Genomic DNA, 22,807 nt, shown 5'->3' with positions numbered 1-22,807 from the left:
AGGGACAGTCTGGTAGGAGCAGATAAACATGCTAGAAACCTGAGGGACAGTCTGGTAGGAGCAGATAAAACATACTAGAAACCTGAGGGACAGTCTGGTAGGAGCAGATAAACATGTTAGAAACCTGAGGGACAGTCTGGTAGGAGCAGATAAACATGCTAGAAACCTGAAGGACAGTCTGGTAGGAGCAGCTAAACATACTAGAAACCTGAGGGACAGTCTGGTAGGAGCAGATAAACATACTAGAAACCTGAGGGACAGTCTAGTAGGAGCAGATAAACATACTAGAAACCTGAGGGACAGTCTGGTAGGAGCAGATAAACATACTAGAAACCTGAGGGACAGTCTGGTAGGAGCAGTCTGGACTTACAGAGAGAAACATATTATATCCATGACTTACAGAGAGAAACATATTATATCCATGACTTACAAACAGAGAGACATATTATATCCATGACTTACAGAGACATATTATATCCATGACTTACAGAGAGAAACATATTATATCCATGACTTACAAACAGAGAGACATATTATATCCATGACTTACAGAGACATATTATATCCATGACTTACAAACAGAGACATATTATATCCATGATTTACAAACAGAGACATATTATATCCATGACTTACAAACAGAGACATATTATATCCATGACTTACAAACAGAGACATATTATATCCATGACTTACAGAGAGACATATTATATCCATGACTTACAGAGAGAGACATATTATATCCATGACTTACAGAGAGACATATTATATCCATGACTTACAGAGAGACATATTATATCCATGACTTACAAACAGAGACATATTATATCCATGACTTACAGAGAGACATATTATATCCATGACTTACAGAGAGAGACATATTATATCCATGACTTACAAACAGAGACATATTATATCCATGACTTACAGAGAGACATATTATATCCATGACTTACAGAGAGAGACATATTATATCCATGACTTACAGAGAGACATATTATATCCATGACTTACAGAGAGACATATTATATCCATGACTTACAGAGAGACATATTATATCCATGACTTATAGAGAGACATATTATATCCTGACTTACAGAGACCTGGAGGCGAAAGAAGCGCACTCCTGTTTAGTGTAGGTGCTGGCTAGCGGAGTAGAACACCTGTTTAGTGGAGGTGCTGGCTAGCGGAGTAGAACACCTGTTTAGTGGAGGTGCTGGCTAGCGGAGTAGAACACCTGTTTAGTGGAGGTGCTGGCTAGCGGAGTAGAACACTTGAAAAAGGAAAGGAGAGACGCACACTTTAAAAGCTCAGACGGAATAATTTAATAACCTAATATCCAACGTTTCGACAGACAAGCTGTCTTCATCAGGATATAATGACAAACACTGTGGGTCACTAGTTTATATAGTGTCAAAGGACACACACACAGGTGTCTGTAATCATGGCCGGGTGTGCCCTGATATCATTGGTTAATTCTTAGATAAAAATAACATCAAAAACATGAGAGCATACGATCACAGATACAATTTTGCTACATAGGCCTACAAACATTACAATGAATAGCACAATCACAAGAATGGCTTCAGATCAAAGTCTACATTGAGACCGAAGGGAGCAAGGGTTTTTAAATTAAAGATCCAGGCAGCCTCTCTTTTAAAAAAATTCTTGGAAAAATGTGCTTACTATTACCCTGGCCAGAGGGACAGGGTCAACAAAGCAGTAATGTTGTGTATTGTATATACAGTATTTCACTTCAGTTTATTTAATTTAATTATACACAAGAGAAGAAGAGGTTGCCCAGCATGAATTCATGTACAAACATTTTTCATTACATTTGTGTCATTTAGCAGATCTCTGGATAAGAGCGACTTACAGGACAAATAAGGGTTAATTGCCTTGCTCAAGGGCACAATGACAGATTATTCATCTAGTCGGCTCGGGATTCAAACCAGCAACCTTTCAGTTACTGGCCCAACACTCTTAACCGCTAGGCTACCTGCCGCCAGATCAATTAACTTCAATACAGTTATTCAAATACATTCATCATCAATGACTAAAACAATGAATCTAGTATTAAAGGACAATTTAATAAACACAAGTAGTCGATTCATAGCCTGTTAATCATTAAACAAAAGTTATATAGTAATATATAATAATCCACCCAAACTAATGCTGAAAACTGATTATCATCAGCTCGTTCTATCTCCTCCCACAGATGAACAATTGGATTGAGATCTGGTGACTCTGCAGGCCACTGCAGTAAGCTGAATTCACTGTCATGTTCTTGGAACCATTCCTGGACAAGCCTTGTGGCATAATCCTGCTGAAGAAATCTATTTGCAGAAGGATACACTGCTGCTATGAAGGGATGCACCTGATTGGCAATGATGTTTAGATATACTGTGGCATTCAAACATTGTTCAACCTTTATCAAGGGGCCCAATGTGTGCCCTGAAAACACACCCCAACCATCACACCACCAGCCTGCAATGCTGATATACGGCATGGATGCATGCAGTGGTGTAAAGTACTTTAGAATAATTTCTTTAAAGAACTACTTTAGTAGTATCTGTACTTTACTATTTATATTGTTGACAACTTTTATTTCACTAAATTCCTAAAGAAAATAATGTACTTTTTGCTCCATACATTTTCCCTGACACCCAAAAGAACTCGTTACATTTCTTATGATTAGCAGGATAGAAAATGGTCCAATTCACACACTTATCAAGATAACATCCCTGGTCATCCCTACTGCCTCTGATCTGGCAGACTCACTAAACACAAATGCTTCGTTTGTAAATTATGTCTGAATGTTGGAGTCTGCCCCTGGCTATCCGTAATATAAAAAAAAGACAATTGTGCCATCTGGTTTGCTTAATTTAAGGAATTTGAAATTATTCATATTTTTACTTTGATACTTAAGTATATTTACAACCAAATACTTTTACTCAAGTAGTATTTTAGTGGGTGACTTTCACTTGAGTCATTTTCTATTAAGGTATCATTACTTTTACTCAAGTATGACAGTTGGGTAATTTTTCACCACTGGATGCATGTACTCATGGTTTCCTCCATACCATAGTCCTCCCATCAGCATGAAACAGCAGGAACAGGGATTCATCAGACCAGGCAATGTTGTTCAAATTCATTCTCCAGTGTCCAGTCTTCATTCCTTAGCCCACTGCAACATCTTGTTTTATACTGAAAGCTAATGGGGATCCATAATAAATACACCACAACTACATTATTAAGGATCATAGCTTTTCACCTGGTCAGTTTATGTCATGAAAAGAGCAGGTGTCATTAATGTTTTGTACACTCAGAGTATGTTGTGTCTACCAGCTCATTCCCACAGGAAACTGCAGAGGGAAGCAGTACCACCCAGTCAACCATCGGACTCCATTGTGAGACGTCTCACAGAGGATATTCAACCCTAAGGGCAAATCCAAGGTCATCTCAATATCTTTACAGTAGAAGCTAACAAAACACACCAAAACTGACAAGGTGCACACTGATCAGTAAAGAGAGGCTAACATTCTATAACGCTCCCTTTCCTCTGCACAGTTCTCTTACAGTGAGAAACTATAGGATTACAATAGAGTGTTCTACACTTTCTTCATTTGATCCAATTCAACGTTGCCAATTACTTTATGAGATAAGAATTAAGTGGAGTGTCTAATCTTAGCTGGTCTGAGAGATCTGATGAGGCTTCTTTCCTTTATGTATACATTGGTGTCTTTTTAAATGGCTCAATCTGTAGAATCTCTTCTCACAGTCAGTGCAGTGATAAGGCTTCTCTCCTGTGTGGATATGTTCATGTCGTTTTAAGTTGCACAGTAGAGAGAAACTCGCCGAACAGTCAGAGCAGGAGTAAGGCTTCTCTCCTGTGTGTATACTTTCATGTCGTTTTAAGTTGCACAGTAGAGAGAAACTCGCCGCACAGTCAGAGCAGATGTAAGGCTTCTCTCCTGTGTGTGTTCTCTGATGAACTTTTAGCCTAGTTGATGTTGGGAAGCATTTTACACAGTCAGAGCAGGAGTACGGCCTCTCTCCTGTGTGTGTTCTTTGATGAAGTTTTAGCTCAGTTGCTGTTGTGAAGCATTTTACACAGTCAGAGCAGGAGTAAGGCTTCTCTCCTGTATGTTTTTGTTCATGTGTTTTTAAGTGGCCCAGTCGAGAGAAACTCTTTCCACAGTCAGAGCAGGAGTAAGGCTTCTCTCCAGTATGTATATGTTGGTGAATTTTTAACTGGCCCAGTAGAGAGAAACTCTTTCCACAGTCAGAGCAGGAGTAAGGCTTCTCTCCTGTATGTTTTTGTTCATGTGTTTTTAAGTGGCCCAGTCGCGAGAAACTCTTTCCACAGTCAGTGCAGGAGTAAGGCTTCTCTCCTTTGTGTATACGTTCATGTCGTTTTAATTTGCACAGTAGCGAGAAACTCGCCGCACAGTCAGAGCAGGAGTAAAGCTTCTCTGTGTGTATACGTTCATGTCGTTTTAAGTTGCACATTAGAGAGAAACTCTTTCCACAGTTAGAGCAGAAGTAAGGCTTCTCTCCTGTGTGTGTTCTCTGATGAACTTTTAGTTTAGCTGATGTTGTGAAGCATTTTATACAATCAGAGCAGGAGTAAGGCTTCTCTCCTGTGTGTGTTCTCTGATGAACTTTTAGCCAAGTTGATGTTGTGAAGCATTTTACACACTCAGAGCAGGAGTAAGTCTTCTCTCTTGTGTGCACTCTCTGATGAACTGTCAGATCCTTGGATGTTGTGAAACTCTTCCCACTGTCAGTATAGGAATACCGATTCTCTTCTGTGTGTATTTTTAGGTGTATTTTTAGCTTTGATAAAAATGGGAAAATCTCCTCACAATGTGGGCAGGGGTGAGACCTCTTAGCTCTGTGATCTTCCTGCTGTTGCTCTCTGGATGTAGAGAATGTCTCAACATGGTCTCCTGTGTGAACAACATCAGAAGAAAGAGTCAGTTGGTGTGATATACATGTCAATCACATGTATTTTATGTAGCCATTATTACATCAGAAGCTGTCACAAAGTGCTTTACAGTAACCCAGCCTCAATCCCCAAAGAGCAAGCAATGCAGATGTAGAAGCAAAGTGGCCACGAAAAACTCCCCAGCAAGCAGGAACCTAGGAAGAAATGTAGAGAGGAACCAGGCTCAAAGGGGTGGCCAGTCCTCTTCTGGCTGTACCAGGTGACATACGTATTCATATCAGTAGGCTGTACAATACAAAAGGGAATAAACTATTCTAAAAGTAGGTAAAAGTCGTGAAAATGATGAGCCATATCATCCTCCACTCACTATCACAAGGGTTAGTAACAAGGCTGCATCACATTTGACTGTGATTGGGAGTCCCATAGGGTGGCGCACAATTGACCCAGGATCGTCCGGGTTTGGCCGGGGGTAGGCCGTCAATGTAAATAATAATTTGTTCTTAACGTCTTCGGTCTAGGGGGTAGTATTCGGAAGTTTGGATGAATGAGGTGCCAAAAGTAAACTGTCTGTTACTCAGGCCCAGAAGCTAGGATATGCATATAATTAGTAGATTTGGATAGAAAACACAAAAGTTTCCAAAACAGTTTAAATAACGTCTGAGTATAACAGAACTGATATGGCAGGCGAAAACCCTTGGAAAATCCATCCAGGAAGTGGGATTTTTTTTGATGTGAGTGGTTTTCCATTGACAGCCTATTGACTATGTAATGGATTTGGGCCCAGATTGCAGTTCCTATGGCTTCCACTAGATGTCAACAGTCTTTAGACATGGTTTCAGGCTTGTTTTCTGAAAAATGAAGAATGTGACCTTTCTGTCAGGGGACTGGGGAGTCATGCAGTACGGGTTACGCGGGTGACTGTTTGCGCGCTCTTCATTCTTTTTCCTTTCTATTGAAAACGCTTTTGTCCAGTTGAAATATTATTGATTATTTAGATAATTGACACCTTAAAGATTAGTTATAAACATCGTTTGACATGTTTCAACAAACTTTACTGGTACTATTAGGATGTATTCGTCTGCATATTTTGACCGCCTTTGAGCCAGCGGATTACTTAACAAAACGCGCCAACAAAACAGAGTTTTTGGGATATAAAGAGGGACTTTATCGAACAAAACAACCATTTATTGTGTAGCTGGGAGCCTTATGATTGCAACCAGTTGAAGATATTCAAAGGTAAGTGATTAATTTTATCGCTATTTCTGACTTTTGTGACTCCTCTACTTGGTTGGAAAATGTTTGTAAGCTTTTGTAAGCGGGGCGCTGTCCTCAGATAATCACATGGTATGCTTTCGCCGTAAAGCCTTTTTGAAATCTGACAAAGCGGCTGGATTAACAAGAAGTTAATCTTTAAGCCGATATATAACACTTGTATTTTCATGAATATTTCTGTCATTTGAATTTGGCTCTCTGCAATTTCACCGGATGTTGGCCTGGTAGGACGGTAGCGTCCCACCTAGCGTAGAGAGGTTAACTGACTTGCCTAGATAAATAAAGGTAAAAAAAGGAGAGTAATTTCATAGAACTTTAAAACAATGGCAGTTTGTCTACTTCACCTCTTTAGTCTACACTCTGAGCACTCCAGACAGCCCAGTGAATAAAACACTTGCTGGCAATGCTGGTATGCAAGTCTGAGTAGCATGAAATAATATCTACCTTCTCATGCAACTTTTCATACACATTGGGAAGTTGGAATGAAAAACAAACTTAGATAGAACCTGTTCTTACCATGAGAAACAGAATTCCCAATCTTCTCCTCCTCTTCATCTTTAATGATGACATTCAGCTCCAGTGTTTGACTGCAGTCTTCCAGCTTCACTGATGGCATCTCTGGATCCTGCAGTGCAAACTGGGCTCCACTGTCACAATCAGGACCCAGTGACTGTAGGTTTGGAGTTAGTGTGGAAGGAGAGAGGCAGGCTGGGTTTGTCCTCACTATTGACGTTACCGGCCTCAGACTTAATTCTAGTCGTCCTGTAGCAATGAGAAACAGATAAAAAGTTATGGGCACGTTCTTTATTCTCTATTAAAATACATCATATTTTTTCTTGTTCAATTATCTCATTCAGTGCTTGACTTGGACTGAAATAGTTGTTGATACTCATTTTGGGGGCGGTACTATTTATATTTAGATGCAGGAGCTCCACAATACTGTTGAGCTAATATTCTATAAGAGGAACATGAGCTCAAACAGTAGACATTTGAGGTTCCGGTTCTCAGCTCCAGTGAGCTCCTGTCCATCTAATTTCAATAGATCAGGGGTAAGCATTGACAACAAAACATGAATTAATTCAAATTAGACAAAGTACACGCTACACAACGTAACTAAACTTTACCTATAGTAGATTTCTTGGATTTACATAAATTAATAAATGACTCAAAAACCATTTAGTACAAGGTTGCAGTATGTTTTAGGCAGCACTATGTACTATTTTCCTGAATAACCTTTTCTTCACTGTATTATTTCAATCAAAAACCAATTGTATTTCCTTTCACACCATATTAACATTTATAGACAAAGATAGAAACTGAATGTGTCTGAATATTACTACATAAAATTGTCTCTGACGCAGACAGAGTGGGCGCCACGGTTTTCCCAGCTTGTGAATTTTACACAAAACCAATAACATGCTAAACTCTAATTGATTATTTATGAAATTACCTTGAGAAAATGATGTACATCCGCTCAGACAAACCCAAAGTCTCTAGCTATGTGGCTTTCAAAATAGTTATCACGTTCTTCACTTGGTTTGACACAAAAATAACACATCAACCCTTTACCAAACGTGATAATACCTTAGCATGGTATGTTCTTTTGATATTAGGAAGTTTAAACCTGCTATTACATACCTGTAGTAATAAATAGAAATGGACACAAATGTTCTTAACATCACAGTTCTGCCGCTTTCTTTATACTGAAGAATGGTGCGTGCCTGTCTGGAACTTCCTGTTCCCCCACTACCACAGTGCAGCCACAGATAGAACAATGAGACAGATATTTCACCGGATGTATAAATGTGAAGAATCCGCTTAGCGTTTCCACTCACTACCAAATATGGTAGTGAGAGGAAGCCCACTGGCCGGCAGTGGGAGAAGATGGAACGAGATGGATTTTGGCCGACATTCTGCAAATGTTGTAATCTATGAAACATCTGATCTTAATACAGTTTTCTGTTCCCAGAACTAAAATCTGTTATGAACAGAGTGGACCAAGTTTTGTAGACTTCACCCTTTGCAAAAGTGTTTGGGGTTTTTAAATTGCGTTGGTCAGAAGGAATGTAAAGGCGAATTGAGTTATTTCACATAAGCGCTTCACGGAGGAGGCATTGCCTAACAGAAATATGCAGATGTGTGCTAGAAAGCGCCAATAAGATCTTGCTGACTCGTGCTTGGCTCTGCCCTCTATGACTCATCTGTTCCCCATCGGAAACGACTGGTTGTTGTCTATCTTTGGTGCAATCGTCCATGCATTCAGGGATCCTTGGGATGGCCCTAGCCCATTATATGAGAAGGGCGGTGCTTAATTTGAGCCGGATCCTCCAGCACCTCTCGGTTTTGTAGACTTTCGTTCCGGAACCCATTTGCCAGGGTCAGGTAGACTACAGTTGAAGTTGGAAGTTTGCATACACCTTAGCCAAATACATTTAAACTCAGTTTTTCACAATTCCTGACATTTAATCCTAGTAAAAATTCCCTGTCTTAGGTCAGTTAGGATCACCACTTTATTTTAAGAATGTGGAATAATAGCAGATAATTATTTATTTCAGCTTTTATTTTTCATCACATTCCCAGTGTGTCAGAAGTTTACATACACTCAATTAGTATTTGGTAGCATTGCCTTTAAATTGTTTAACTTGGGTCAAACGTTTCAGGTAGCCTTCCACAAGCTTCCCACAATAAGTTGGGCGAATTTTGGCCCATTCCTCCTGACAGAGCTGGTGTAACTGAGTCAGGTTTGTAGGCCTCCTTGCTCGCGCATGCTTTTTCAGTTCTGCCCACAAATTTTCTATAGGATTGAGGTCAGGGCTTTGTGATGGCCACTCCAATACCTTGACTTTGTTGTCCTTAAGCCATTTAGCCACAACTTTGGAAGTATGTTTGGGGTCATTGTCCATTTGGAAGACCCATTTGCGACTAAGCTTTAACTTCCTGACTGATGTCTTGAGATGTTGCTTCAGTATATCCACATAATTTTCCATCCTCATGATGCCATCTATTTTGTGCACCAGTCCCTCCTGCAGCATGTGCTGCCACCCTCGTGCTTCAAGGTTGGGATGGTGTTCTTTGGCTTGCAAGCCTCCCCCTTTTTCCTCCAAACATAACGATGGTCATCATGGCCAAACAGTTCTATTTTTGTTTCATCAGACCAGAGGACATTTCTCCAAAAAGTATGATCTTTGTCCCCATGTGCAGTTGCAAACCGTAGTCTGGCTTTTTTTAATGGTGGTTTTGGAGCAGTGGCTTCTTCCTTGCTCAGCGGCCTTTCAGGTTATGTCGATATAGGACTTGTTTTACTGTGGATGTAGATACTTTTGTACCCGTTTCCTCCAGCATCTTCACAAGGTCCTTTGCTGTTGTTCTGGGATTGATTTGCACTTTTCGCACCAAAGTATGTTCATCTCTAGGAGACAGAACGCGTCTCCTTCCTGAGCGGTATGACGGCTGTGTGGTCCCATGGTGTTTATACTTGCGTACTATTGTTTGTACAGATGAATGTGGTACCTTCAGGCGTTTGGAAATTGCTCCCAAGGATGAACCAGACTTTTTGAGGTCTACAAAAAAAGAATCTGAGGTCTTGGCTGATTTCTTTTGATGTTCCCATGATGTCAAGCAAAGAGGCACTGGGTTTGAAGGTAGGCCTTGAAATACATCCACAGGTACACCTCCAATTGACTCAAATTATGTCAATTAGACAATCGGAAGCTTCTAAAGCCATGACATCATTTTCTGGAATTTTCTAAGCTGTTTAAAGGCACAGTCAACTTAAGTGTAAACTTCTGACCCACTGGAATTATGATACAGTGAATTATAAGTGAAATAATCTTTCTGTAAACAATTGCTGGAAAAATTACTTGTGTCATGCACAAAGTAGATGTCCTAACCGACTTTCCAAAACTATAGTTTGTTAACAAGAAATTTGTGGAGTGGTTGAAAATCGAGTTTTAAATGACTCCAACCTAAGTGTATAGAAACTTCTGACTTCAACTGTACCGCTAGTGCACTGATCTACCTAGGTCAGTGGTTCTTAACCTTGTTGGAGGTACTGAACCCCACCAGTTTCATATGCGCATTCACCGAACCCTTCTTAATTGGAAAAATAAAATATGATTTTTTCAAATTCAAAACATATGTATATATTTTACTGGTGCACAAAATGAACCGTGCATCAACATCAACACCGTGTATTCAAAGAACAAAATCATCAAAACATGATTTTCACACAAAAACAAAAACATAATAATGAATATTTACTGCAAATCAGTGTGACTTCTGCTGTTGCCTTTCAGAGACCAGTTCAGAAATGCGCAGCTTCACCTTGGCAAGTGCCACTCATGTCATTTTCGCAACAAAGTCTGTTCCTTTTCTTCGTTTTTATGTCCAGCATCCTCGAAAAGAATTGCTCGCAAAGATATGTTGTAACAAACGGTATGAAAATCTCCAGAGCTTTCTTAGCAATAACAGGGTACGTTACCATTTGTTGACACCAAAACGTTGAAAGCGTTGTTGTTCTGAAGAGTTGCTGTTGAACCTGGCTCTGCTGAATTTCAATGATTTCATCGAGGTATTCATCATTGACATCTGTTGTCTCAACACTAAACGTGAACGGCTGTCTCACCCATGCTGGATATGACTCTCTTGTATGGAAGTATCCGTCGAGAGACTTTGCAAGCTCATCTAAGTGCGTAGCAATTGCTTGCTTCAGTTCCGCGGGTACAGAAATGTCTCCGATTCCAGATACATCTTCGATCTTACTTACACAGTCGTCCAGCAGGGGAAAGTTTGCGAAGTTATCATTCTCTGTTCGTCGTTTCCATAACGGTAGCTTTTTTTGAAAAGTCTTCAGGTTTTCCTCCGCTTCGATGATGTTGACTCCACCGCCCTGCATCTTTTGATTGAGATGATTGAGAGCTGCGAAGATATCAGCCATGTACGCTAAAATGAGAATGAACTCAGAATTTTTGAAGCAATCTGCATGACAATGTTGGTGCTCTTGCAAAAACAGGGCTAATTCCACACGCACGGCAAAAACACGATTCAGCACCTGTCCCCGGGATAACCACCAAACGTTAGAATGGTACAGAAGTACCTCGAATTCAGAGCCCATTTCTTTACACAGCTCACTGAAGATGCGGTGCCTCAGAGCACTAGTTCGCACATAGTTCACGCATTCCACTACAATTTTTAATACTTCTGCCAGTTTTGGAGGCAAGGTTTTTGTTGCCAACGCATGCCTGTGCAGAATACAATGCGTAACAATGATGTGTGGTGCATCGGCTTTCACTAGCGCACCAAAACCAGACTTTCTTCCCAGCATGACTGGAGCTCCGTCCGAACAAACTGCAGAAACCATATCCCACGAAAGATTGTTGTCTTTGAAGAAGTCATCCACAAGTTTCTTCACATCGGCTGCCTTAGTTGTTGTTGTAAGAGGCTTACAAAATAAAAAATCTTCCTTTATCACGTCGTCTTTCACATAGCGCACGAATACAGCAAGCTGGCTTAGATTGGAAACGTCTGTGGTCTCGTCGAGTTGAAGGCTGAATTTTGCACCAAATCTGGTGCAGTCCATGAGGAGGAGATGCACTGCAGTACTTAATGCAGCTGGTGGTCACACCAGATACTGACTGTTACTTTTTTACATTATTCCATTTATGTTAGTCACATGTCTGTGGAACTTGTCTCAGTTGTTGAATCTTGTTATTTTACATACAAATATTTGCTGAAAATAAACGCAGTTGACAGTAAGAGGCTGTTTCTTTTTTTGCCGAGTTTATTTTTACCTTGTCAGCTCAGGGATTCGATCCAGCAACCTTTCGATTACTGGCCCATCTCTCTAACCACTAGGCTACCTGTACGTCATTCATATAAGTAGGCTGTGCAATACAAAAGGAGAATAAAACTATCTAATAAGTCATAAGAAAATGATGACCTATATCATCCTCCACTCACTATCACAAGGGTTAGAAACTACACAGACTCATTTCATAGAACTTTAAAACACTGGCAGTTTGTCAACTTCACTTCTTCAGTCTAATCTCTGAGCACTCCAGATAGCCCAGTGAATAAAACAAATGCTGGCAATACTGGTGTCAAACCATGCAAGTCTCAGTAGAATGAAATAACATCTACCTTCTCATTGAAACAGTTCATCATGAAACAGTTCTACTGCAACTTTTCATACACAGTGGGAAGTTGTAACGAACAACAAAATTAGATAGAACCTGCTCTTACCATGATTAACAGATTTCCCAATCTTCTCCTCCTCTTCTTCATCTTTAATGTTGACATTCAGCTCCAGTGTTTCACTGCAGTCTTCCAGCTTCACTGATGCCATCTCTGGATCTTGCAGTGCAAACTGGGCTCCACTGTCACAATCAGGACCCAGTGACTGTAGGTTTGGACTCAGTGTGGAAGGAGAGAGGCAGGCTGGGTTTGTCCTCTCTGTTGATGTTACCGGCCTCATACCTGAGTCGGCAAGTAATACAAGAGAAACAGACACAAAAGTTATTTTCTTGACAGTTCTGAAACTTTCTTTATTCTCTATTAAATATATTCTATTTTTTCTTGTTCAGTTATCTAATTCAGTGCTTGACTTGGACTGAAATAGTTGCCGATACTCATTTTGGGTACCGGTACTCTTTATATTTAGGTGCAGGAGCTCCACAATACCTTTTTTTTTTTTTTACTTTGTTTTTATTGAGTAACACAACGAATAAAGTAAAATGACAACAAAAAAGATCTGGCAGTTACAGTGCACGTCATACCTTCATCATATTAGTTACATATCATTAAATTAGACCTTTTTCAAGTACCAAACCCATTTCTCCCAGTATTCCTGACCTCTCTCCTCTTGTGTTCTTAAGGCTGGGTGGCAGTATTGAGTAGCTTGGATGAAAAGGAGCCCAGAGTAAACTGCCTGCTACTCAGGCTCAGAGGCTAAGATATGCATATTATTAGTATATTTGGATAGAAACCCCTCTGAAGTTTCTAAAACTGTTTGAATGATGTCTGTGAGTATAACAGAACTCATATGGCAGGCAAAAACCTGAGAAAAAATCCAACTAGGAAGTGGGTAATCTGAGGTTTGTAGGTTTGCCTATCCAATATACAGTGGGATATTGGTCATTTTGCACTTCCTAAGGCTTCCACTAGATGTCAACAGTCTTTATAACCTTGTTTGATGCTTCTACTGTGAAGAATGAGGGAAGGAGAGCTCTTTGAGTCAGGTGTCTGGCACGAGCTGAACATGCACGCTCACGTGAGAGCGACCTGCTTTCCATCGCATTTCTGAATACAAAGGAATTCTCCGGTTGAAACATTATTGAAGATTTATATTAAAAACATCCGAAAGATTGATTCTATACATCGTTTGACATGTTTCTATGAACTGTAATGGAATTGTTTGACTTTTCGTCTGACCTGCGCGGCATGAATGTGGATTACTGGACTGAACGCGCGAACAAAATGAAGGTATTTGGACATAAATGATGGACTACATCAAACAAAACAAACATTTATTGTGGAACTGGGATTCATGGGAGTGCATTCTGATGAAGATCATCAAATGTAAGTGAATATTTATAATGCTATTTCTGACTTCTGTTGACTCCAAAAAATGGTGGATATCTTTATGGCTTATTTGGGCTCTGAGCGCTGTACTCAGATAATAGCATGGTGTGCTTTTTCCATAAAGTTTTTTAGAAATCTGACAGCGGTTGCATTAAGGAGAAGTTTATCTAAAGTTCCATGTTTAATACTTGTATCTTTTATCAATGTTTATTTTGAGTATTTCTGTAAATTTATGTGGCTCTCTGCAAAATCACCGGATGTTTTGGAGGCAAGACATTACTGAACATAACGCGCCAATGTAAACTAAGATTTTTGGATATAAATATGAACTTTATCGAACAAAACATACATGTATTGTGTAACATGAAGTCCTATGGGTGTCATCTGATGAAGATCATCAAAGGTTAGTGATTAATTCTATCTCTATTTCTGATTTTTGTGACTCCTCTCTTTGGCTGGAAAAATGGCTGTGTTTTTCTGTGACTTGGCTCTGACCTAACATAATCGTTTGTGGTGCTTTCGCCGAAAAGCCTATTTGAAATCGGACACTGTGGTGGGATTAACAAGAAGTGTATCTTTAAAACGGTGTAAAATACTTGTATGTCTGAGGAATTCTAATTATGAGATTTCTGTTGTTTTGAATTTGGCGCCCTGCACTTTCACTGGCTGTTGTCATATCGATCCCGTTAATGGGATCTCAGCCGTAAGAAGTTAAAGCAAAGGTCAAACGCTCCATGTGGTGTATTTCTTTAGCAATGTCTATCCATTGTGTCACTGTGGGAGGGTCTTTTTGTAGCCATTTCCCAGTGATAGCCTTTTTACTGGCTGCCATTAGGACCTTCAAGAGGTACTTTTCTCTATTGTTTAAGTTATCAGGTATTTCACCCGAGTACAAAGAAATGAATGTTTGTTCTATGTCAAATCCCATTATTTTTCCAATGTTAGATCTTATTTCTCCTCAGTAAGTTTCGATTGCGGGGCAGGTCCAAAAGATATGAGAGTGATCCACCCTCAGTAGACAGCATTCTCTCCAACAAGGTTGTAGGGAGCCAGTCTGTTTTGATTTCAGTTTAGGTGTTATGAAGAAACGTATAACATTCTTCCAACAGAATTCTCTCCATGACCTTGAGTTGGTGGAGCTTTGTTGAGTCTCTAATATGTTCAACCATGTTTCATCAGTTATTTCAATGTTAAGTTCCTCCTCCCATTTCTTTTTAATATAGTTTGTAGAATGTTTCTTTGAGGATTGAATACCCAAGTAGAGATTTGAAATCGTTTTTTTGTTACTCCCCAAATTGTATGCATTTGTGAATACTTGGATTAATTTTTGAGGTGCTCGAGGGTCAATCGCTTTTATCTCCCTTAAGAAATATTGTCAAACTTGTAGGTATCTGTAAAAATCTTTTTATGTTATTTACTTAGGTATGAATACAGTGTTTTGATGCACTGTATCACTTCTTTATTGAAACCAAATATTTCCATAACTTGGAATAGATAATCCCATCCCACTGAATCAAATGCTTTTTCTGCATCTAGTCTGATTTAATATTGCACTTGTCTTATTCTGAGTAATGTGGTCCATGACATGTAGTGTTCTCCTTATATTGTCCTGTGTTTGCCTATTTTGTATGAAACCAGTTTGATCACCGTCAATCAATTCAGGGATTATGTTCTCCACTCGTTTGGCTATTATTGATGCATATAGTTTATAATCCATGTTAAGGATTGCGATAGGTCTATATGAACTGCATTCCTTATCGTTACCCTCTTTTGGGATTACAGATATGATGGCTTCTCCCCACGATGGTGGAAGACCCCCCCTCCCTCAGAGTCCAGTTAAAACAGGCCTTAAGTAGAGGTGTTAGTTGTTCTCTGAAGGTCTTGAACCATTCTGAAGGGAAGCCATCAGTGCCTGGTGACTTGTTTACTTTTAGTTGAGATATTGTTTATTAATTTCTTCGGTGGATATTTCTAAAGGTAGTCTATCATTTTGCTCTGTCACAATTGAGGGGAGATCGAGTGAGTTTAAAAAAATGCTCTATTGTCTGTGCATCTGCCTTCTCTGGTTTGTGTAATATGATTCAAATGCATTCTGTATTTCATCTAATTTGCATGTGATCTTCTTTGTTTTGGGGTCTTTTATTTTGAAAATGGTATGTGCTTGTTGTTTCCTGAGTCTCCGTGCTAGTCGTTGTTTCAGGAACCTGAGCTTTTTCTCTACTTCGTCCCTATAAATCTGGTCAATTTCCTGTTTTACCTTTTGGATCTCTCGTAATAGAAGAGGGTCTTTGTATTGACTATGAGATCGTTCTAAGTTTCTTAGGGTTTCCTATAATTTCAGCAGATTCTGTGCTTTCACCTTTTTCTTGAGAGATGATGTGGCTTTGATCTTTCCTCTAATAACCGCCTTAGCTGCATCCCACAATGTAGCAGGAGATACTTCCCCATTATCATTATTCTCCAGATAGATGTTCAATTCTGTCTTTATTGATTCCTTGAATGCTGGCTCATTCAGCATGCTTGTATTAAGTCTCCATATAGTATTTCTTGGTTTGCTATCAAGGTGTAGAGTAAGGTAAACTCCATTATGATCTGATAAGTCGCTCTGCCCGATCCTACAATCCTTAAGCCTGTGTCTATCTGCATTGTACATGACAAAGTAGTCTAACCTGGAGTATTCAGTGTGGCGGGCTGAGTAAAAAGTATATTGCTTATCTGTCTTGTGGGTGTCACGCCATACATCGAGCAGTCCTAGATCTTGCAGTATCCTATTGATCTTTTCAGCAACTAGACTCATTTTCCTATTTTGATTTGTGCTGTCCGATTTTGTGCATTAAATAATGTAACTTCCTTGTTATCCAGTTTACATTTAACAAGTATAAATCTACCCTTCTTGTCTTTTATTTCTGACATAATCTCAAAATTAACTGAATTTGAAGACGACAAGTGTTTGCTTTGTCATTATGGGTATTGTGTGTAGATTGATGAGGAACGTTTTTAATTTAAAAACAATTTTAGAAAAAGGCTGTAACGTAACAAAATGTGGAAAAAGTCAAGGGGTCTTAACACTTTCTGAATGCACTGTATGTATTCATATCAGTAGGCTGGTACTGTATGTATTCATATCAGTAGGCTGGTACTGTATGTATTCATATCAGTAGGCTGGTACTGTATGTATTCATATCAGTAGGCTGGTACTGTATGTATTCATATCAGTAGGCTGGTACTGTATGTATTCATATCAGTAGGCGGGTACTGTATGTATTCATATCAGTAGGCTGGTACTGTATGTATTCATATCAGTAGGCGGGTACTGTATGTATTCATATCAGTAGGCTGGTACTGTATGTATTCATATCAGTAGGCTGGTACTGTATGTATTCATATCAGTAGGCTGGTACTGTATGTATTCATATCAGTAGGCTGGTACTGTATGTATTCATATCAGTAGGCGGGTACTGTATGTATTCATATCAGTAGGGGGGTACTGTATGTATTCATATCAGTAGGCGGGTACTGTATGTATTCATATCAGTAGGCGGGTACTGTATGTATTCATATCAGTAGGCGGGTACTGTATGTATTCATATCAGTAGGCTGGTACTGTATGTATTCATATCAGTAGGCGGGTACTGTATGTATTCATATCAGTAGGCGGGTACTGTATGTATTCATATCAGTAGGCGGGTACTGTATGTATTCATATCAGTAGGCTGGTACTGTATGTATTCATATCAGTAGGCTGGTACTGTATGTATTCATATCAGTAGGCTGGTACTGTATGTATTCATATCAGTAGGCTGGTACTGTATGTATTCATATCAGTAGGCTGGTACTGTATGTATTCATATCAGTAGGCTGGTACTGTATGTATTCATATCAGTAGGCTGGTACTGTATGTATTCATATCAGTAGGCGGGTACTGTATTCATATCAGTAGTCCGGTACTGTATGTATTCATATCAGTAGGCTGGTACTGTATGTATTCATATCAGTAGGCGGGTACTGTATGTATTCATATCAGTAGGCTGGTACTGTATGTATTCATATCAGTAGGCTGGTACTGTATGTATTCATATCAGTAGGCTGGTACTGTATGTATTCATATCAGTAGGCTGGTACTGTATGTATTCATATCAGTAGGCTGGTACTGTATGTATACATATCAGTAGGCTGGTACTGTATGTATACATATCAGTAGGCTGGTACTGTATGTATACATATCAGTAGGCTGGTACTGTATGTATTCATATCAGTAGGCTGGTACTGTATGTATTCATATCAGTAGGCTGGTACTGTATGTATACATATCAGTAGGCTGGTACTGTATGTATACATATCAGTAGGCTGGTACTGTATGTATTCACATCAGTAGGCTGTGCAATACAAAAGGGGAATAAAACTATTCTAAAAGTATCTAATAAGTAATGAAAATTATGACCTATATCATCCTCCACTCACTATCACAAGGGTTAGAAACTAAACAGATCACCAACCATTTAGAATCCCACCGTACCTTCTCCGCTATGCAATCTGGTTTCCGAGTTGGTCACGGGTGCACCTCAGCAACGCTCAAGGTCCTAAACGATATCATAACTGCCATCGATAAAAGACAGTACTGTGCAGCCGTCTTCATCGACCTGGCCAAGGCTTTCGACTGTCAATCACCGCATTCTTATCGGCAGACTCAACAGCCTTGGTTTCTCAAATGACTGCCTTGCCTGGTTCACCAACTACTTCTCTGATAGTGTTCAGTGTGTCAAATTGGAGGGCCTGTTGTCCAGTCCTCTGGCAGTCTCTATGGTGGTGCCACAGGGTTCAATTCTCGGGCTGACTCTTTTCTCCGTCTACGCAGACGACACCATTTTGTATACATGTGGCCCTTCTTTGGACACTGTGTTAACTAACCTCCAGACGAGCTTCAATGCCATACAACACTCCTTCCGTGGCCTCCAAATGCTCTTAAATGCTAGTAAAACAAAATGCATGCTCTTCAACCGATCGCTAACCGCACCCGCCCACCGGCCCGACTAGCATCACTACTCTGGACGGTTCTGACTTAGAATATGTGGACAACTACATATACATTGGTGTCTTGCTGGACTGAAAACTCTCCTTCCAGACTCACATTAAGCATCTCCAAACCAAAATTAAATCTAGAATCGGCTTCCTATTTCGCAACAAAGCCTCCTTCACTCATGCTGCCAGACACACCGTCGTAAAACTGACTATCCTACAGATCCTTGACTTCGGCGACTTCATTTACAAAATAGCCTCCAACACTCTACACAGCAAATTGGATGTAGTCTATCACAGTGCCATCTGTTTTGTCACCAAAGCCCCATATACTACCCACCACTGCGACCTGTATGCTCTCGATGGCTGGCCCTCGCTTCTTATCGGTGACCAAACCCATTGGCTCCAGGTAATCTATAAGTCTTTGCTAGGTAAAGGCCCACCTTATCTCAGCTCACTGGTCACCATAGCAACACCCACCCGTAGCAAGCGCTCCAGCAGGTATATTTCACTGGTCATCCCCAAAGCCAACTCCTCATTTGGCCACCTGTCCTTCCAGTTTTCTGCTGCCAATGACTGGAACGAATTGCAAAAATCACTGAAGCTGGAGACTTACAGTTAAAGTCGGAAGTTTAAATACACTTAGGTTGGAGTCATTAAAACTTGTTTAATAACAACCACTCCACAAATTTCTTGTTAACAAACTATAGTTTTGGCAAGTCGGTTAGGACATCTACTTTGTGCATGACACAAGTAATTTTTCCAACAATTGTTTAGACAGAATTCACTTAATCAAAATTCCAGTGGGTCAGAAATTTACATACACTAAGTTGACTGTGCATTTAAACAGCTTGGAAAATTCCCTGAAAATTATGTTAAAGCTTTAGAAGCTTCTGATAGGCTAATTGACATCATTTGAGTCAATTGGAGGTGTACCTGTGGATGTATTTCAAGGCCTACCTTCAAACTCAATGCCTCTGATGGACATCATTGGAAAATCAAAAGAAACCGTCAGTCATTATAATGGGTGGTGAGGTCCCAAAAAAAAATCTGGATCGATTCTCCTCTGGTTTTTGCCTGCCATATCAGTTTTGTTATACTCACAGACATTATTTTAACAGTTTTGGAAACTTCAATCTACCAAATTATATGCATATCCTAGCTTCTGGGCCTGAGTGACAGGCATTTTACTTTGGGCACGCCAGCTCTCCAAAATTCCGAATACTGCCCCCTAGCCCTAAGAAGTTAAAGGCAATGCTACCAAATACTAATTGAGTGTATGTAAACTTCTGACCCACTGGGAATGCGATGAAAGAAATAAAAGCTGAAATAACAAATTCTCTCTACTATTATTCTGACAATTTCACATTTTAAAATAAAATATTGATCCTAACTGACCTAAGACAGGGAATTTTGACTATGATTAAATGTCAGGAATTGTGAAAAACTGAGTTTAAATGAATTTGGCTAAGGTGTATGTAAACTTCTGACTTCAACTGTATCTCCCTCACTAACTTTAAGCATCTGCTGTCAGAGCAGCTTACCGATCACTGTACCTGTACACAGCCCATCTGTAAATAGCCCAACCAACTACCTCATCCCCATATTGTTATTTATTTTTGCTCTTTAGCACCTCAGTATCTCTACTTGCACATCATCATCTGCACATCCATCACTCCAGTGTTAATGCTAAATTGTAATTATTTCGCCACTATGGCCAATTTATTGCCTTACCTCCCTAATCTTACATTTGCACACACTGCATATAGATGTATCTATTGTGTTATTGACTGTACGTTTGTTTATCCCATGTGTAACTCTGTGTTGTTGATTTTGTCGAACTGCTTTGCTTTATCTTGGCCAGGTCGCAGTTGTAAATGAGAACTTGTTCTCAACTGGACTACCTGGTTAAATAAAGGTGAAATAAAATAAATAAAACAGTTCTACAGCAACTTTTCATGCACAGTGGGAAGTTGGAACGAATAACACCAACTTAGTTAGATAGAACCTGCTCTTACCATGAGAAACAGACGTCCCAATCTCCTCCTCCTCTTCTTCATCTTTGATGTTACCATTCAGCTCCAGTGGTTGACTGCAGTCTTCCAGCTTCACTGATGCCATTTCTGGATCCTGCAGTACAAACTGGGCTCCACTGTCACAATCAGGACGCAGTGACTGTAGGTTTGTACTCAGTGTGGAAGGAGAGAGGCAGGCTGGGTTTGTCCTCACTGTTGATGTTACCGGCCTCAGACTTAATCTGAGTCAGCCAGTAGTAATAAAGAGAAACGGACACAAAAGTTAGTGCCAGAACTGTCAAGACTTTCTTTATTCTCTAAAAATATGGTTTATATTTAGGTGCAGGAGCTCCACAATACTGTTGAGCTAATATTCTATAAGAGGAACATGAGCTCAAACAGTAGACATTTGCATTTGAGGAGACGGTACTCAGCTCCGGTGAGCTCCTGTCCAAGTCAAGCACTGATCTCATTTCAATAGATCTGGTAGCTTAGCACAGACAACAAAACATTAATTAATTCACATTAGACAAAGTATATACTTTAAATGAGGCTACACAACTTAAATGCACTTAATCTATAGTAGATTTCCTGAATTCATATAAATGCCTCAAACATTTAGTACAAGGTTGCAGTATGTTTAAAACAGCACTATGTACTATTTTCCTGAATAAACTTGTCTTCACTGTATTATTCCAATCAAAAACCAACAGTATTTCCGTTCACACCATAGTAACATTTATTGATAGACAGAAACAACTGAATGTCTCTGAATATTAGTTCACATGTAGAAAACTGATAATCATTACATTTAGCTCCAAAACAGTAGTGCAACCGTAAAATGGTCTCTCTGCTGCACCCTCACTGCCTGAACTGATGTGCGTTGATGCAGACCGAGTGGAGACCGCCATTTTACCATCTAGTGAATTTTACACAAAACCAAAAACGACATGTAAAACGAACCCAGAAATGGAAAATAAATGGATCCTTAATGAAATTACCTTGACGAAGTGATATACATCCACTCGGACTAAACCAAAGTCTCTATTTGACTTGTAGAAAATGAATCACGTTCACTCATGCGGTTTGACATAAAAATAGCACATAAAACCTTTATCAAAACGTGATAATAACTTGACGTATTTATTACCTAGCATGTTATGACATGTCCTTTCGATATTAGAACGTGCTATTACATACCAGTAGTAATACATTTGAAACGGACACAGAAGCTGTCGTCTCGACTGCACAATTCTGGCGTTTCCTTTATTATGAAGAACGATGTGCGCCTGCGCGGAACTTCCTGTTCCCCCACTACCAGTTTCTAAACCCAGAGTCGTAACAACGCGAGACTTCAGAGAACGCTTGCGAAGCAGACCAAGCCTGGGTTTGACAAGTCAATGAGAGAAGTACATTGATATCAAAATATTTACCCCTGATACTAACCTTGGCAGAGCATCCTACTGGAAGCTAAATAGCTTAATAATGATATAGTGATATAGTGATATGATATAGTGATAATGATATAGTTAAATTTGAGGTTAAAGATCTGCTCTCACACTTTTGGGAAAGGGCTTGTGAAGAAAAATCTTATTGCAAGAACTGGGAGCTCTTTAAATTTGAGGTGTCCAAATACCTTAGAAAATATGGTAGTAATCTTGCTAAGACCAGAAGAGCTGAGGAGGAAAAGGTGATCATTAAGATAACTTCCCTTTCTCAGAGGTCCCCTGCCGGCCTCTCGGGGGAGGAGAAGATGGAACTAATTGAGTTACAAAATAAACTGGATACTATATATAGATTAAAAGCAGAAGGAGCCTTTATTAGATCTAGGAAAAAATGGATTGAGGAGGGAGAACAGAATTCATCCTATTTCTTTAGACTTGAGAAATTTCACTCTAAAAATAACACTATCCATAAATTAAACATTGATAGTGTTTAATTGCACCCTCCCATTTGGATGGTACGCTGCCTGGGA

General features: G+C 39.6%; 2 protein-coding genes across 7 annotated transcripts in view; one reads left to right on the top strand and one right to left on the bottom strand.

The window, feature by feature from the left end:
- LOC139533043 (zinc finger protein 658B-like) overlaps window positions 1-22,807 on the top strand; it is a 147,595-nt gene that overhangs the window by 100,415 nt on the left and 24,373 nt on the right. The window lies entirely within an intron of this gene.
- Window positions 1,302-22,152, bottom strand: LOC139533040 (zinc finger protein 345-like). 6 transcript variants are annotated; one of them, XM_071331228.1, is made up of 5 exons: window positions 22,033-22,152; window positions 20,836-21,074; window positions 12,464-12,697; window positions 6,740-6,985; window positions 1,302-4,952 (listed from the first exon to the last, which is right to left on the bottom strand). In XM_071331228.1, the coding sequence occupies exons 2-5, from the start codon at window positions 20,936-20,938 to the stop codon at window positions 3,688-3,690; spliced, it is 1,848 nt and encodes a 615-aa protein (XP_071187329.1). In that variant the 5' UTR covers window positions 20,939-21,074; window positions 22,033-22,152; the 3' UTR covers window positions 1,302-3,687. The 6 variants fall into 6 exon arrangements, with proteins under 6 accessions (XP_071187329.1, XP_071187330.1, XP_071187328.1 ...); XM_071331229.1 differs by having other exon boundaries at window positions 21,983-22,103; XM_071331227.1 differs by having other exon boundaries at window positions 21,834-22,098.

Source organism: Salvelinus alpinus, chromosome 10 (assembly GCF_045679555.1).
Source record: "Salvelinus alpinus chromosome 10, SLU_Salpinus.1, whole genome shotgun sequence".
NCBI classification, from domain to species: Eukaryota; Metazoa; Chordata; class Actinopteri; order Salmoniformes; family Salmonidae; genus Salvelinus; species Salvelinus alpinus.
Note: the sequence above shows the minus strand (reverse complement) of the source record. Positions and strands in the feature narration are given on the sequence as shown.